General features: G+C 49.0%; 5 protein-coding genes across 5 annotated transcripts; 1 reads left to right on the forward strand and 4 right to left on the reverse strand.

The window, feature by feature from the left end:
- Positions 1-1,270: 1,270 nt before the first annotated feature.
- W97_09343 (uncharacterized protein) lies at positions 1,271-3,011 on the reverse strand (the record flags this gene model as incomplete). Its single annotated transcript, XM_007787204.1, has 2 exons — positions 1,271-2,905; positions 2,973-3,011. 2 exons carry the CDS (start codon positions 3,009-3,011, stop codon positions 1,271-1,273), a joined length of 1,674 nt encoding a protein of 557 aa, XP_007785394.1.
- Positions 3,012-3,871: 860 nt separating this feature from the next.
- Positions 3,872-5,732, reverse strand: W97_09344 (uncharacterized protein; the record flags this gene model as incomplete). The annotated part of the gene is made up of 4 exons (XM_007787205.1): positions 3,872-4,027; positions 4,097-4,170; positions 4,228-5,366; positions 5,428-5,732. The coding sequence occupies 4 exons, from the start codon at positions 5,730-5,732 to the stop codon at positions 3,872-3,874; spliced, it is 1,674 nt and encodes a 557-aa protein (XP_007785395.1).
- Positions 5,733-7,328: 1,596 nt separating this feature from the next.
- W97_09345 (uncharacterized protein) lies at positions 7,329-8,459 on the reverse strand (the record flags this gene model as incomplete). Its single annotated transcript, XM_007787206.1, has 4 exons — positions 7,329-7,667; positions 7,793-7,885; positions 7,960-8,021; positions 8,072-8,459. 4 exons carry the CDS (start codon positions 8,457-8,459, stop codon positions 7,329-7,331), a joined length of 882 nt encoding a protein of 293 aa, XP_007785396.1.
- Positions 8,460-10,038: 1,579 nt separating this feature from the next.
- W97_09346 (uncharacterized protein) lies at positions 10,039-11,616 on the reverse strand (the record flags this gene model as incomplete). Its single annotated transcript, XM_007787207.1, has 3 exons — positions 10,039-11,006; positions 11,064-11,513; positions 11,568-11,616. 3 exons carry the CDS (start codon positions 11,614-11,616, stop codon positions 10,039-10,041), a joined length of 1,467 nt encoding a protein of 488 aa, XP_007785397.1.
- Positions 11,617-12,528: 912 nt separating this feature from the next.
- Positions 12,529-13,566, forward strand: W97_09347 (uncharacterized protein; the record flags this gene model as incomplete). Its single annotated transcript, XM_007787208.1, has 1 exon — positions 12,529-13,566. A coding segment is annotated over one exon (1,038 nt), but the record flags the coding sequence as incomplete, so codon positions are not given.
- Positions 13,567-13,585: the final 19 nt, after the last annotated feature.

Genomic DNA, 13,585 nt, shown 5'->3' on the forward strand with positions numbered 1-13,585 from the left:
ACTGAGACGGACGTGCTGTCGGACGTCATGCTTCTCTGCTACTCTCTTCCAATATTCCAGAATTTCGGGGGCACTGGCGTAGAATTGGCTCCAACCTGTCCATGATTCGTAGCTCAGCTGGTAAGCGTGGGAGGGAATATCTGACACGAGGAAGTGAATATCAGTGAGAATGTACTATGAAATCTTAGTCTGGTGATATTGAACGTACCACAGGCGCAGCCGGGATATCTATTCAATATCAGTATCAAGCTACTCCACAGTTGACGATGCATTGCCTCGTTGCGTTCTTCAGTTCTTACTTTGCCAAGGGGCTTACCTGTTTTCATACCATGTTCCACCAATTTCGGGATTTTTTTCGTAGATGACCAAGTCTAGCGAAGGCACAAGTTTGCGGAATTCGATCGCAGCTAGAATTCCTGAGACTCCCGCTCCGATGTAGATGACTTTCAGCGGCCTAGCCTCGTCAATTGGCTTGTCCGTAATGAGGCTGGCCTTTGGCTTTTGAACATTGCGTCCGTGGTGTCTGTCGGGCAGCGATCCCATTTCCTTCTTTTTTTCTTTTCTGAATTCACGAGCTTAGATCCGTAAAACACGTAAGAAGGATATCTGAAGTAATTTCAATGGCATTTGCTAGAGCATTATATACCTTCTGATTTGCCTCACGTTCTAGAGCTTTCATTACCACTTTTTGATCATATGCTCATAGGCGGAGAATTCGGATTCGGAACGCGGAACCGTTGATGTCCTAAATACGGAAGGGAGATCCGTATGTTTTGCGCAAGAACCATTTTCCCGAGAGCAACTAGCTGGTCGCGTGATCTGAATATATGGTGGCCATAACACCGAAGTGTTCCTTTAGGCAGATTGGCTATTGGAGTCACTGCAAGATCGCCACATGTTATGTTATTCACTTAATACCCGGTAAAGTTAGAGCTGTGTAATGTCATGAAGTATGTCAGTGACACAGTGCTTAAGGCTTTTCAACTATTATAGATAGTGAGCCACAAAACACGAGTCCTCACGGAGAAGAACGGTCCAGTCAATTTCAAACATCTCCCCACGACATCCGGGGTCCTATCAGCAAACCTGAGAACACGCTAAGCCCACCTTGGATCTGCTGCTGTCTTCGATATGAGGGCGGTCTAAAACTGGCAGAGAAAACTAGATCACATGTGAGGAGGTGGTGCGACGATCCAAGAAACGGATCTGCCAACATTACTCGAAGAGGTGTCGGCAACACACAATCATGGCTTGATTTTCTACCGCCCGATCACGCTTCTTCGCGAAGATGGCAAGCGCTTAGCGTGCTGCTTCCGCTCTCGAACGAATCCTTGACACATCGAATGCTAGAAAACCTGAGGAGCACATTGACCGAGTTTGCCTTGTCGTTTGTGCCACTGGACCTCGCTCCACCAAACGGCTGCGCACCAATGACTGCTCCCGTGCACTTGTCGTTGATGCAAAACATGCCCACTGAATCTCTCAGCCTCTTGTTGGCGATCTGCACAGCTTCCCTGTCGCGCGAAAAGACAGAGCCTGCCAAACCATAATCGGTCGTGGTGTCAATCAGGTCGCAGATGTCTTCGAAACCGGTAGGCGAAGCATCGTCATACGTCTGCACGGCAAAAAGGGGTCCGAAAAGTTCCTTTGTCATAAGTTCGCTCTCTGAGCTCTTTTCGGTTTGGTTGACCTCGAAGATGACAGGCTCGACGAAGAATCCCTTTCGGCCGTCTTGCTTCCCGCCAAAGATAAGCTTGTGGCCTTCCCTTTGGGCACGAGCAACAAAGTCGCCGAACCGCTCATACGACGCCTGCGACACAAGCGGGCCGAGTCGATGGTAGATCTGCTTGACATCGTCTCCATACGTCATCTTGGCCGCCTCTCTCAGCAGTGCCTTCTTCAGATCGCCCTGCTCCCACATGGACTTTGGCACGAAGAAGCGAGACAAGGCACTGCACTTTTGTCCTTGGAACTCATAAGCTGAACGTACTGCGGCCGACGCAATCCAATCGACGTCGTCCTCGCAGGAGTTGTGGACGAGGTGGAAGTTCTTGCCGCCACTCTCACCTACCACACGTGGGAAAGTCTTGTAAATATCTGAGTTCGCGCCAATCTGAGCCCACAGACTTCTCAGCACAGCTGAAGAACCGGTGTAGTGCAGACCGGAGAAATGAGGGCTGGCAAGGGCGGGCTCGACAACGAGGGTCGGATCCGCTACGGGCAGGAATTGGATGACGCCTTTCGGCACACCAGCTTCTTCCATGACTTGATACAGGATGTAGTTAGACAGGACGGCCATGGGTGACGGTTTCCACAGCACCACGTTTCCTAGAATGGCCGGTGTGAATGCGATATGTGCCCCCAAAGCCGTAAAATTAAAAGGCGAAATAGCGAGTAGGAAACCTTCCAAGGGTCGGTAATCGAGAGTGTTGTATGCTGAGTCGGATTGTTTAGGTGGTTGTTGCTGGTACAGCTGGTGACAGAAGTAGACGTGGAAGTTGAGCGTGTCGATGACTTCGGTGATGCAGTCGCCTTCGGCTTGTCCGAACGTCTTACCTTGTCCGATCATTGTTGCCGCCATCAGCTTCCACCTGTACTTTGTCTCTACGAGCTTTGCTGCTCGCTTGTAAACCGCTGCCCGCTGGCTGAATGGCATGTTGGCCCATTTCTTCCTCGCTTCGAGAGCACCAGGGATGGCTCTCTTCTCGACAGTTTCCTTATCGACTTCGTGATACTCTGCCAGCGGAGCTCCATTTCGGTTCCAAGGATTGACTTGAGCGCTCTTGCGGCCAGTATAGACTCGTTCGCCGTTAATGATGCTGGGGATCTCGGCGGTACTCTTCTCCATCTCGGCCAGAGCGGCCTTCAGGAGCTTCTTCTCTTCAGACCCCGGGAGGTATAAGAGCTGCAGAATGAGTCTGGTTAGTTACACGTGCTTATGGAGAATTGTAACGACGAAAGCAGTCGCTCACCCCAACAGCGTTAGCTGGCGCTGGGTATCGGAAGGCCATTGTTTGCATGTGTGTGAGTGCTAAGAAATAGTAAAGGAAGAAGATAAGAATAAGAGGAGCAACTTGACAGCACTATCGCTAAGAGGAAGAGAGAGGGTAATTTTCAAAGACGTTTAGAACATCTATAGCTAGACGAGAACCGCTACTATCTGTCACTCGCCTCGGGCCGTAGCTCGGAAGAAAGACCTTGTCTCATTCTCATACTATAATAACGTGAGTAACATCTTACGTAAGAACTAATTCTCTCTTTAATATTAACTCTTTTTGAACTAAAAAGAGCTACTATAGAATATCTATCTATACAAGTAGGATAATATAATTAAAGGCTAGTAAGATAGATAATAAAATACAATTAGCTTATAGTAATTATATATATTAACTTAAAGTTAGATACTTAGACTACATTATAATTATACTAGCCTAGAGGTAGCTCTAGTGATACTAGCTATTTAATAAAAAAGCTTAATTAATTAAAAGATAATATAATATATATATTTTACTTTAAAGTCTATTTAGAGCTATAAGAGAAGTTTCCTGTACTAGTTATTAAATAAATAATATAACTATACTTAATCTAAGTCTTTTTAAGTTTTAGATATTGAATAAAGGATCTAATATAAAGTGTTTCTTATTATAAACTAGAATTAATATCTTATAGAATATCTTTACAAAGCAATGTACTCTATAGACTATATAGTACGTAATTAAGTATAGTGTTTTTATATTCTATCTAATATTTCTAAACTATTGCTGTATTACATCCTTCTTCTAGTTTCATGCAAATAGGCGTGTGGAGCAAAGATTTACATAGAACAAGAAACATAACGAAGATCGTAATTATATTGGACAAAGAGACACATCTAAAAATTGAAGGGTAAAAGGCGTCTGCGAATCTCACGACCCAAGCGAACCCTCTCCGCAACAGCTCCACCTCTCCCTTCGAGAACAACTTTGTTCTCAGTGGCTCGTCTGGCTAAGAAAGGCATACACTCCTTCAGGTCGCCGTAGCTCATTGACTATAGATGGTAGAAGGAATCAGTACTGATTGCGAAACGACAGTGGGAGCGAGCAACAACTGTACTCACCTTAACGACAAGCGGGAATCCGCCCTCGGTAGCGACCGATCCAGTAATTTTGTTTGTGAGGTCATCTTTCATTCCTGGAGGAAAATGGATAAGATATATAGGCAAAATCGACTAAGTAGCGAGCTACTTACCATACAGCTGCGCAAAGGCAATGCTCCCCGCAGCCTCCTTCGAGACTAAAAGCCTGCTATCGTCGCTCTTGCGCTCCGCCAATCCATGCTTCTTTAGCAATTGAATACCCTTGTCAATGCTGATGGAGTTGTGAGTAGCAAACACGGCGCTAAGTCTCGAATGACCCGTCTGTCTCACCTGATCAGCGACTGTGGAGAGCGTCTTCTCGATTCCATAGTTAAAGCTGGCATCCGTCTCTGCCTTGGTTGACCAAACTGGACCCTCTCCTTTCTTGCCTTCCTTTTTCCACCTTGCAGCCTCTGTCACCATGTATGCTCCCCTGACTTGCTTGAAGAGCAATTTATAGCCCTTCTCATCGGCGCGACGGATCTGCTGGTCGAGAAGCTGCGGATGCCTGCGGAGGTAGGCTTGAAAAGAGGCAATGCACGTGGCGGGTCCATCTAGCGAGTTGTACTTTTGCATCAGCTCGTCAGTCAGACTGTCAATGACTGGCTGGTACCACGACTGTTCGGCGTCAATGACGATGCGCACGTTGTTGTCTCGCGCCTTGCTAGCGATAGCTTCCATGGTGGCTCTGAGGCTGATCAGCTGATCACGATCCGAATTCGTGACGCCTTCTCCATTCAACGCCGCCTCCCAGTCGCCATCCTGAGGCAAGCCAGGGTATGGCACGTCCTTGTTGAGTCCCCTTGCTTCTCTCGCCTTCATAATTGCATTCGAGCCGTGGTAGAGGGCGATAGGATGGGGCAGCAGACCCGTCACCTTGATTCTGACCCAACACCGATTGTCGCCGCCGGTAGCGCTGGTGTCTGGCCAGTACTGCTTTGCCAACTTTCCTTGCGCGTCAATCGAAGCCAAAACATGCCTTGTCTGCTCGAGGATCAACTGAGGGTCCTTGCTCGAACCGTCCAGTTCGGCTTCGATGTTGTAGCCAAGAAGAGTGCCGATCTGGTGCTTCCGCAGTTTTTCGATCTTAGGAATACACTCCTCAGTAGTCTCTCCGCCTAGGAACTGGTTGAAGAAGGTACGCGTGACAAAGGCATGTGTTATGGAAGAGAGAACGGGGATCTTTGTAAGGACTTGGTAGAAGGACTCGCTCATGTCAACCCATCTTGGCGATGAGCAGAATGCGAAGGTGCTGTGCATCTTCTGTTAGTCAAGCACGATCCGTGAGTGGTTTTTCTGAATGGCACGCTCACATCCAGCCCGAACAAAGCTTGCCAAAAGGGACCGTTGAGAGCTCCTTCACGTCTCGTGGATCGTCAGGATACTGGCTTCCATTTCGTCTTGCCAGTAGCAACCCAATGGTGATTACACCAGTGCCGCCTACAGCATAGACGATCTTCTTGTCTTTGGATGAGGTGTTTTCCCGCCACTCTATTGGGCGCGCAGGCCGGGGGATCTGACCTGTGGACGTCGATGTCCATTTAACTGTGTGGCGAGGAAGACCGATTAGGCGGCGCCGGGTCGCGTGATAGATGTGTTGCCCCGTTGGAGAAAACATGTTGAATGGGAAAGCTGTGAGAATGACAGGAAAGATGATCGCGGGAAGACATGGAAGAGATCAGGGTCGGTACATATCAGATAAACGATTTGCCCTGACAAGAATTGGATCTGTTCTGCTCTATTATGATCTCGGCCCGGCAGGCTTTACGAGTACTTAGAGGCTGGACACGACCATAATCCTTCATCGAAGTAAACTAGTAAACCCACATGAGAACCGCAACTATGAAAGCTGTCCGCCCCGACCGCGCACCCCGCTCGATTGGCCCTTACGTCCATGCCATTGCCCATGGCGACTTTGTCTTCACCACCGCCTGCATCCCACTGAACCCAGCCACGATGAAGATTATCTAGGGCAGTCCGAAGATCAGCTCCGTCGCATCTTTGGAAACCTCAAAATTATGCTCGAGGAGTCTAGCACCACGCTGAATCGCATCATCAAGCAAAACGTCTATCTAACCAACATTGACCACTTCGGGTTAATAATATATCGTATTGGGTTCAGGGTTCCCTACAAGTCTGGCGAGGAGACTGATGAGACTCTAAACATCTCTCGGGCCGGCGAAGGGCATGTCGCTGATAGCCACCTACGATGCTTCCATGAACGAAGTACATAGACCCTTCCACAAACGGGATGCCAGAAATGAGAAAGATGAACCTCGGCCCGACCTATCTTGGGTATACACTATCATGACAAGGTGTACGCATCATACTTCCTCCATCGGATAGGTCTTCCGAACGCGTCACAGATTGGCGCCCCGCAGAAGATTGATGGAGGCTTACTGCTGGTTTCAAAATGTGCGGCCGTTTGGATGAACTTCATCCCACCCCTCCCCCCCCTCGATTGTCAAAGACCAAAACTACGTTTACATAACGATTTAACGCTTAGAATATAATTAAATGCTATTAAAAGATGTGGCACAGCTGTAGCTATCTAATAGTTAATAGATTATTAGCTGCATAGCGCTACTACTCTTCTTAGTCTTAGAAATATGTGATTTCGTGATGCACTTGATTTTCTTTAGAAGCCTACACGCACCACTACCGCCCGCGTACGCATTTTTAAGAAAATTAAGTGTACTATAGAACTACGTATTTTGGTAGATTATTAAATGTCTATTATGATAGCTACAGCTAAGCCGCATCTTTTAAGAGTATATTATTATATCTTTAGCATTGAATCGCTGTGTAGACGTCTTTGATAATCGAGGGAGGAGGGGTGGATGAAGTTCATCTAAACGGCCGCTCATTTTGAAACCAGTAATATCATCGGTGTTGAAAATCTCTGTCGCAGCTTTTGCGCCTGCAGGACACCTTTGGAAAGTAAAGTAGCATCGTCTCAGGAACGGGCATCATGTCGCTCACCCCGGTGCTTGTTCCCGTCTGTGCCAATGCCTGCGCCGCATATGTGTGAGCGCCGGCTGTCGTTCCGTTGGTGTTCTTCTCTTCGAAACATGTCCAAGAGAGCATCTCAGAGATGGTCGAGTTGCGAAACAAAACGCCAATGTAATAGGGTTACTCGCTAACTATAGTACAGACCACCAGTTTTTGCTTCTTAGCCTAGGTTATAGCCGGATGTCCTCACAACTACTGTCTATCAACAATACGAACTCGTCGTTTCAGCCGTAATCGAACTAGCGTCAACCATGTCCTCATAGCTCCAGTAATCCTTCAATACTCCCTCGCCGTCAACCATTGAACGTGTTGTGAACCTCCAACTCCAGAAGGCGTGCCCTTGCATGTGCGTCGTAGAAACATAACGCCAGGTGTCGAACAACGTCTTACGGCCCGCAAACGTGTTGTTCCACGTGCTAAGGACGGAGTACTCGCCGATGAAGACTGGGAATCGGCCGTCGCCTACCGCGGCAGGTACCTGCTTACAAATGGCGTCGGGCACATTGAAGGCTGTAGCATTTGGAGGGGCGAAGAAGTAGATCTATATACCTTAGTCAGCTATCATGATTCGCACACCACAAAGGAACTGCTCCTGAGGCATGATGCTGTTAATTAGCCTCAAAAGCCTTTCACTGACGTTTTCGAAACGTGAATGGGGCAACTTACGTGAGTGTCGATAACGATATTGGCATCATTGGGAAAGTGGGGACCCCAGAATGACTCGCCTTGGAAGGTATCTTGAATCATAAGAGGTATGCGCTGGAGACAATGTTAGCTCTAGTATTATGCATGAGCTAGTATGGCGGCATTAGTAGAATGCACGTAAGACATACTTTATCGACTCGTGCAACTCTCTCCAGACAGCCATTGAAATACTTTTGCAGCCATTCAATTCCTATTAGTTGGTCAGCGTTTCAGCTGGCGTAATCAAAGAAGGTAGCCTACCGCTTGGAGTCATGCCGGCAGCGCTGGCAAATTCAGTGGGCTCGCTGGCAGGCTCATTGATGGGGGAGAGGGTGAAGGATGACAGACGGCCTGTCTCTTGCGTCCAGGCCAGCATTGCGTCAAATGCCCTGTAGGACCAGTCCAGATATATCTGATTTCCATACCACGCATTGTGGCCAAAGGCTTCCCCAGTTTCACGATTATTGATTCCTCCAGGCAAATTGTGAAGACTGAGAATGATATGCATGCCGTATCGTTCGATAGCGTAGGTTGTTATGGCTTTCAGATAATGCTTTTGAGCGCCGTGATCCAGTTGGGATCCTGGAACCTCAACCCATACTGAGTACGATACCGGAATTCTGAGGACATTGATGTTGACCGAAGCCATTTTGTCAATGTCAGCAGTCGTGATCCAAGTGGCATAGCGTTTCTGTAGCTCTGGGCCACATCGTGCGCCTAGTGTCTGACAAAGTGTCCATTCATCGCTGGCATTGGGCGCCAGGCTGTTCCACCAATCCTGGTCAATGGGCCACTCCTGGAGGAACCAACCACCTAGATTTACGCCGTTTGCCTTGAATTTACGCCAGTCGACCCACTCCTTTGTTCTCGGGTAGTAAAGGTCATGGCTGTACCGCTCAGCGGAAGGCTGGAATGATCGCGATAAGGTGATATTGTCTCGGGAACTCCAGATCGAACCGGGAACAAAGGGTAGGTTTTGACACAAGGTGGCATATGCCATCCCGCCAGAAACAAGCGCTAATGAAGCGAGAATTGAACTGTGCATTATGATGGTATGTGACGACAGTATAGGGTAGAATATGGAAGAACGATGCATATACTGCGGTTTGCTTGGACTGAAGTATGGAAGTGCTCTACTTGCCTTGCGAGAGCATATATACCTATGTAACAACAGGGACTTTGCAATTCCTCCTCCTTGGGCTCTCGTGCTCCCGGACGTCTTTCTCTCGAGCCGAGATGCCAAGTAGTCTAGAGAAGGCGGGGAGACGTGTAAACTTTGAATCCGTTTCTCGTCCATGCGGTAAGTAGATCATGATACCAGCGGCAAAGTCGAAATTTGATTCGATCGAACCCCATGGGGAAATCGCAAATCCATGCATACAAGTGGCCACGAGAAAGGCTCATGCGGGTGGCTTGCAGAGATATCCGAAAGTATTAAGGAGAAACTCCCGCTCAGCAGTGACTGTCTGATAGTGTGCTAGGGGGTCTAAAGCGGGGAAACATAAAGCGTTTGCGTCATCACGGGGGAATACAAAGCGAGTTACGACAATCGAGTTGGCGCAGATTAGATAGACAAGTAATCCGGGACGTGTATCGGCATGTATAACGGCTTTATGTCGCCCGAGCACGGGGCAACTTGATTCTCTGAGTGACAAGCATGTTGACTAGCAGAATGAGTGCTGGAACCGTATTCGGGCCTTGTGATATTGTTCGTTCCGAAATGTAAAACACACGGTTCAAGAGACTACTTTGATTTACGAGCACTGCCTTGCCGCTAATCAAAATCATTACTTGAAGCCGTGCCTGTCCGTGTCCTAATAGGAGCCTTACTCACGACGAGAAGCCTCCAATTAGCTCTCTGGAACTACTATGAGGCGGGGTGAAGAAACAGTGAACGCACATCTTGGAACGAATGATACACTTTTGCCGCAAAAGTTCCCGGCACCTGCGGGGTTGCCCACATTAACACTAGGAGACCACTACTACTTGCAGTATGGATATCTCTACGACTAGGTGCTGCACGCCTTTAAGATTTTGCATAAAGCTTTTGAATAGTATATAGATAGATATTTGATTAGAATAGAATTATAGTGGAAACTTAAGGGTATTATATCACTTGCATTCCTCTACGGACTACTTCTTAACACTTAACCTATTCCTAGCGAGACACCCACGAAAACGAATAATAAAAGCTATATACAAGCACAGCTAAGAAGGTTCTCAGATAGTTAGACTTTCTTTGCAGAAGTATTAATACTTCCCGCAGAGAAGGATATCCTCTCAATTGCAGCGCTCGCGGCAGCAGAGTCCTGCAGAGCATGAGGAACAAGCTGGTCGCCAAATAATTCATCCATCTGCTCCAGCGTCTTGCCCTTAGTCTCTGGATAGAATAAGATATAACATACTAAAGCGATCACATTGAAGACAAAGAAAACGTAGAAATAGCGAAACCCGATATTCGACAGCGCTCCAGGAGAAAATTGAGCAAATACGAGATTGAAGGTCCAATTCGTGAACGTAGTAATAGCATTTCCTTGATTCCGGATTTCCACTGGAAAGATCTCCGCCGGATAAACCCAAGAGATGATACCCAAGGGCGTGTAAAACAGGCTGAAGACGAAGTTCATTGCAACCATAGCGCGAAGCAGGTTGTTATTGTTCGGGTCGAAGTGTTGAGATAGGGCAGCGTTGACAACAAGCGCTGCTCCGAGGCCGGCCGCGGAGACGATGAGTGGCTTGACCCGACCGACTCGGTCAAGGAGCCATAGGCCAATGGTGCAATAGACGATCGAGAGAGCACCGCTGATGCCGATGATCATCAACGCTGTTTGGTTGCCGATACCCAGAGACTTGTATATCTGAGGACCGAAGTAGTTGATGACGTTGATACCGGACAGAGGGCCGAAGGCCTGTACACCACAGCCGAGCAAGAGCCGACGGCGCCAAGAGGCCCTCTTGACGATAGAAAACCATGAAATCTTGATGAGGGCGCGATCTGCCATGATCACGTCACGGATTTCACGGAATTCGAGCTCGATTGCCTCTTCGTTTGTGCCAGAACGCAGCTTACGGAGCGCTCGCATCGCATCGTCATGCCGATCCTTTTCCATTAGCCAGCGGGGGGACTCTTGAAGAAACCATATGCCAACAAGGAGGATCAGGCTCGGGAAGCATTGAAACGCGAGAGGGAACCGCCCTATCCGACGTGAGTGGGTCAGAACAGTTGTCTGACAGTTGCTAGAATAGATCTTACATTGAAAAGAACCCTTGGTGAACGAACACCCATACCCCAGCCATTGCGCCACAAGGAATCCCCAACTGAGCATCCATTGCAACAGACCAGACATGATTCCACGGTAGCTTGCTTCAGAAAGCTCAGAGGCATACATCGGAATTGTAGCAGTGAGCATCCCCACCGCTATCCCGGCGATGAAACGGCCGACGATGAGCATGGCCATATTTGCTGCGCCACCTTGAAGAGCGCACCCAAACGTGGCAACACATGAACCAGCGAATATGGTCATCTTTCGACCGAGTCGGTCGCCAAAGAACATGTTGACTACAGTACCGAGGGTGGCACCCCCTTGGAAGGCCGAAACAATTCCTCCGACCACGGTGTCGTTTGGTTTTGAGAAGTACTCGACGAAGTGCTCCTGCGCGATGCTGGAGGTGATTATGCCGCTGTCGTATCCGAAGAGAAACCCTGTGCGGGCGAATCAGACCTCTCCTGCGACAGGAATGCGCGGTGTCTGCTTACCTCCAATGGCCAAGAAGATGGCTGAGAGGAACGTTGTCGCTTTTCCCATGATGAAGACTGGCTAAGTTGGTAATGCGAAGAAGGGTCTCGGCTTGTTGCTCCCTGACTCGGAGCTGGAGCTTTCGCTGAAGATATTGAAGGTTCAAGGCGAGGTGGAAGGCGATGCGAGAAGCTGCTTGTTGGATGAAAGATCTCACAGATCAGGCAGCTGAGATCAATATATAGACTTTGAGGATAGTCAACAAATTCATCGCTGTGGGATATTCTGTACTGCACCACTCGCTCCTTCATGTCTCATGTTCGGGGTCGATAACGCCGATGCCACAGTATCTGTCTAATATCAGATCGACAATGCCGACCGTCTGGCAGGGCGTCCTGATAAATCGGATCACGTTAGAGCACCTTTGAACCCTAGCAGTTGGTCGGCGTTGTCGATCTGCTATTGGGCAGATACTGTGGCATCGACTTTCTCGACCTGCTATTGAATGATGGCGTAGTGCGGAGTAACGACAAAGCGATGAGGCGTGGTGAACTCCCCCGCGAAACAGGGTTTCAATGCGCGTTATCTCGTGCCGACATAGGCCAGAAACATCTTTGTCGGAACCGCTCTAGGCTCGAACAGGAGCGTCCGAATTACTCGGAGGGAGCGTCCGTTTGCTCGGAAGGAGCGTCCGTTTACTCGGAAGGAGGCCATAAGCACAATGAATCGCAAAAAATGATACACCAACCCCACCCCGCGTTCGCTGCATTAACCGTACCGACCTTTCGCCATCGGCTAGAAGGTAGCGAGAGTGGCACACCATCCTCTTTGGCACAATTGCGGTAGGAGAGAAGCTGGCATAGATGCGGGTGAAGAGGGAGCGAATATCTACGCCTCGAACGTCTACTCATATCTGGGTGGAGAGTGCAGAGAGGCAGCAGACAACAGTGATCGTAACTTCTTCGCATCTTCTTTGCAGTCATGCAGATCTCACGTTGCGGGATTCACGGGTTCCATGAAGTCCTTGGAATCGACGTGGATGAAATCCGCTTTTTCTGGACACTTGAAAGTGACGACGAGTACGCAACCCAGGATGCATACCGCGTAGTCCTCTCTACCGATCCAAAAGCCGTAGAGGCTGGAGCGCCAGCCACCGCTGATATCGCTTTCGATTCCGGCAAGGTTCAGAGTGAAGCCCAAAGAAACATACGATGCCGGCCAGATGGAGGGTTTCGATCAACATGCACTTATTTCTGGAAGGTCACCGTCTGGAGCCACCGCGAGGTAGCCTACTCTAGTGCTATCAACCACTTTTTCACCGCCTATCCAAAGTCGCATCTGCTTCCACCGTGGAGTATGAACCAAACATACATGCCGCACAGTAGCTTGATATTCCGCTCTTGGTTTGAAGACGAGGCCAACAGGTGGAAAGCAGTCTGGATAGGGAACGGAGGAGACAAACCACTGTATCTTCGTAAAGCCTTCTTACTCCACAGGCAGCCTACTAAGGCGATTGCGTTCGCCTCCGGTCTTGGCCACTACAACCTCAGGGTCAACGGTCAACTGGCGTCGGACCATGTTCTGGACCCTGGATGGACAAATTACCATCGCACGGTGCAGTTCGTTGCACACGATCTGACCAGCCATCTACAGCCCGGCGAGAACGTGCTGGCCGCGCATCTGGGAAACGGTTTCTACGCCGGCGACAAAGGTGACCGCTTCTTCTGGCCAATGTACGAGGATAACACGTACGTGAGATACGGCAACGAGCTGTGTTTCTTCGCGGAGTTGCATCTATTCTACGATGATGGGACGCATACAGTGCTGGTGTCAGACCCGGAGTGGCAGGTGAGGGAAAGTGCAACTACCCTCGCAAACATTTACGCATCCGAGACTTACGACAGGCGCCTCTATCCGGTGGGGTGGGATGCTCCAGGCTTCGACGATGGTGGCTGGTCATCGGCAAAGGCGCTTACCGGTCCCAGAGGCCAATTACGATATCAGAGCCAGCCGCCGGTTGTACTTCATGAAACCTTTC

This window comes from Coniosporium apollinis (assembly GCF_000281105.1).
Source record: "Coniosporium apollinis CBS 100218 chromosome Unknown supercont1.121, whole genome shotgun sequence".
NCBI classification, from domain to species: domain Eukaryota; kingdom Fungi; phylum Ascomycota; class Dothideomycetes; genus Coniosporium; species Coniosporium apollinis.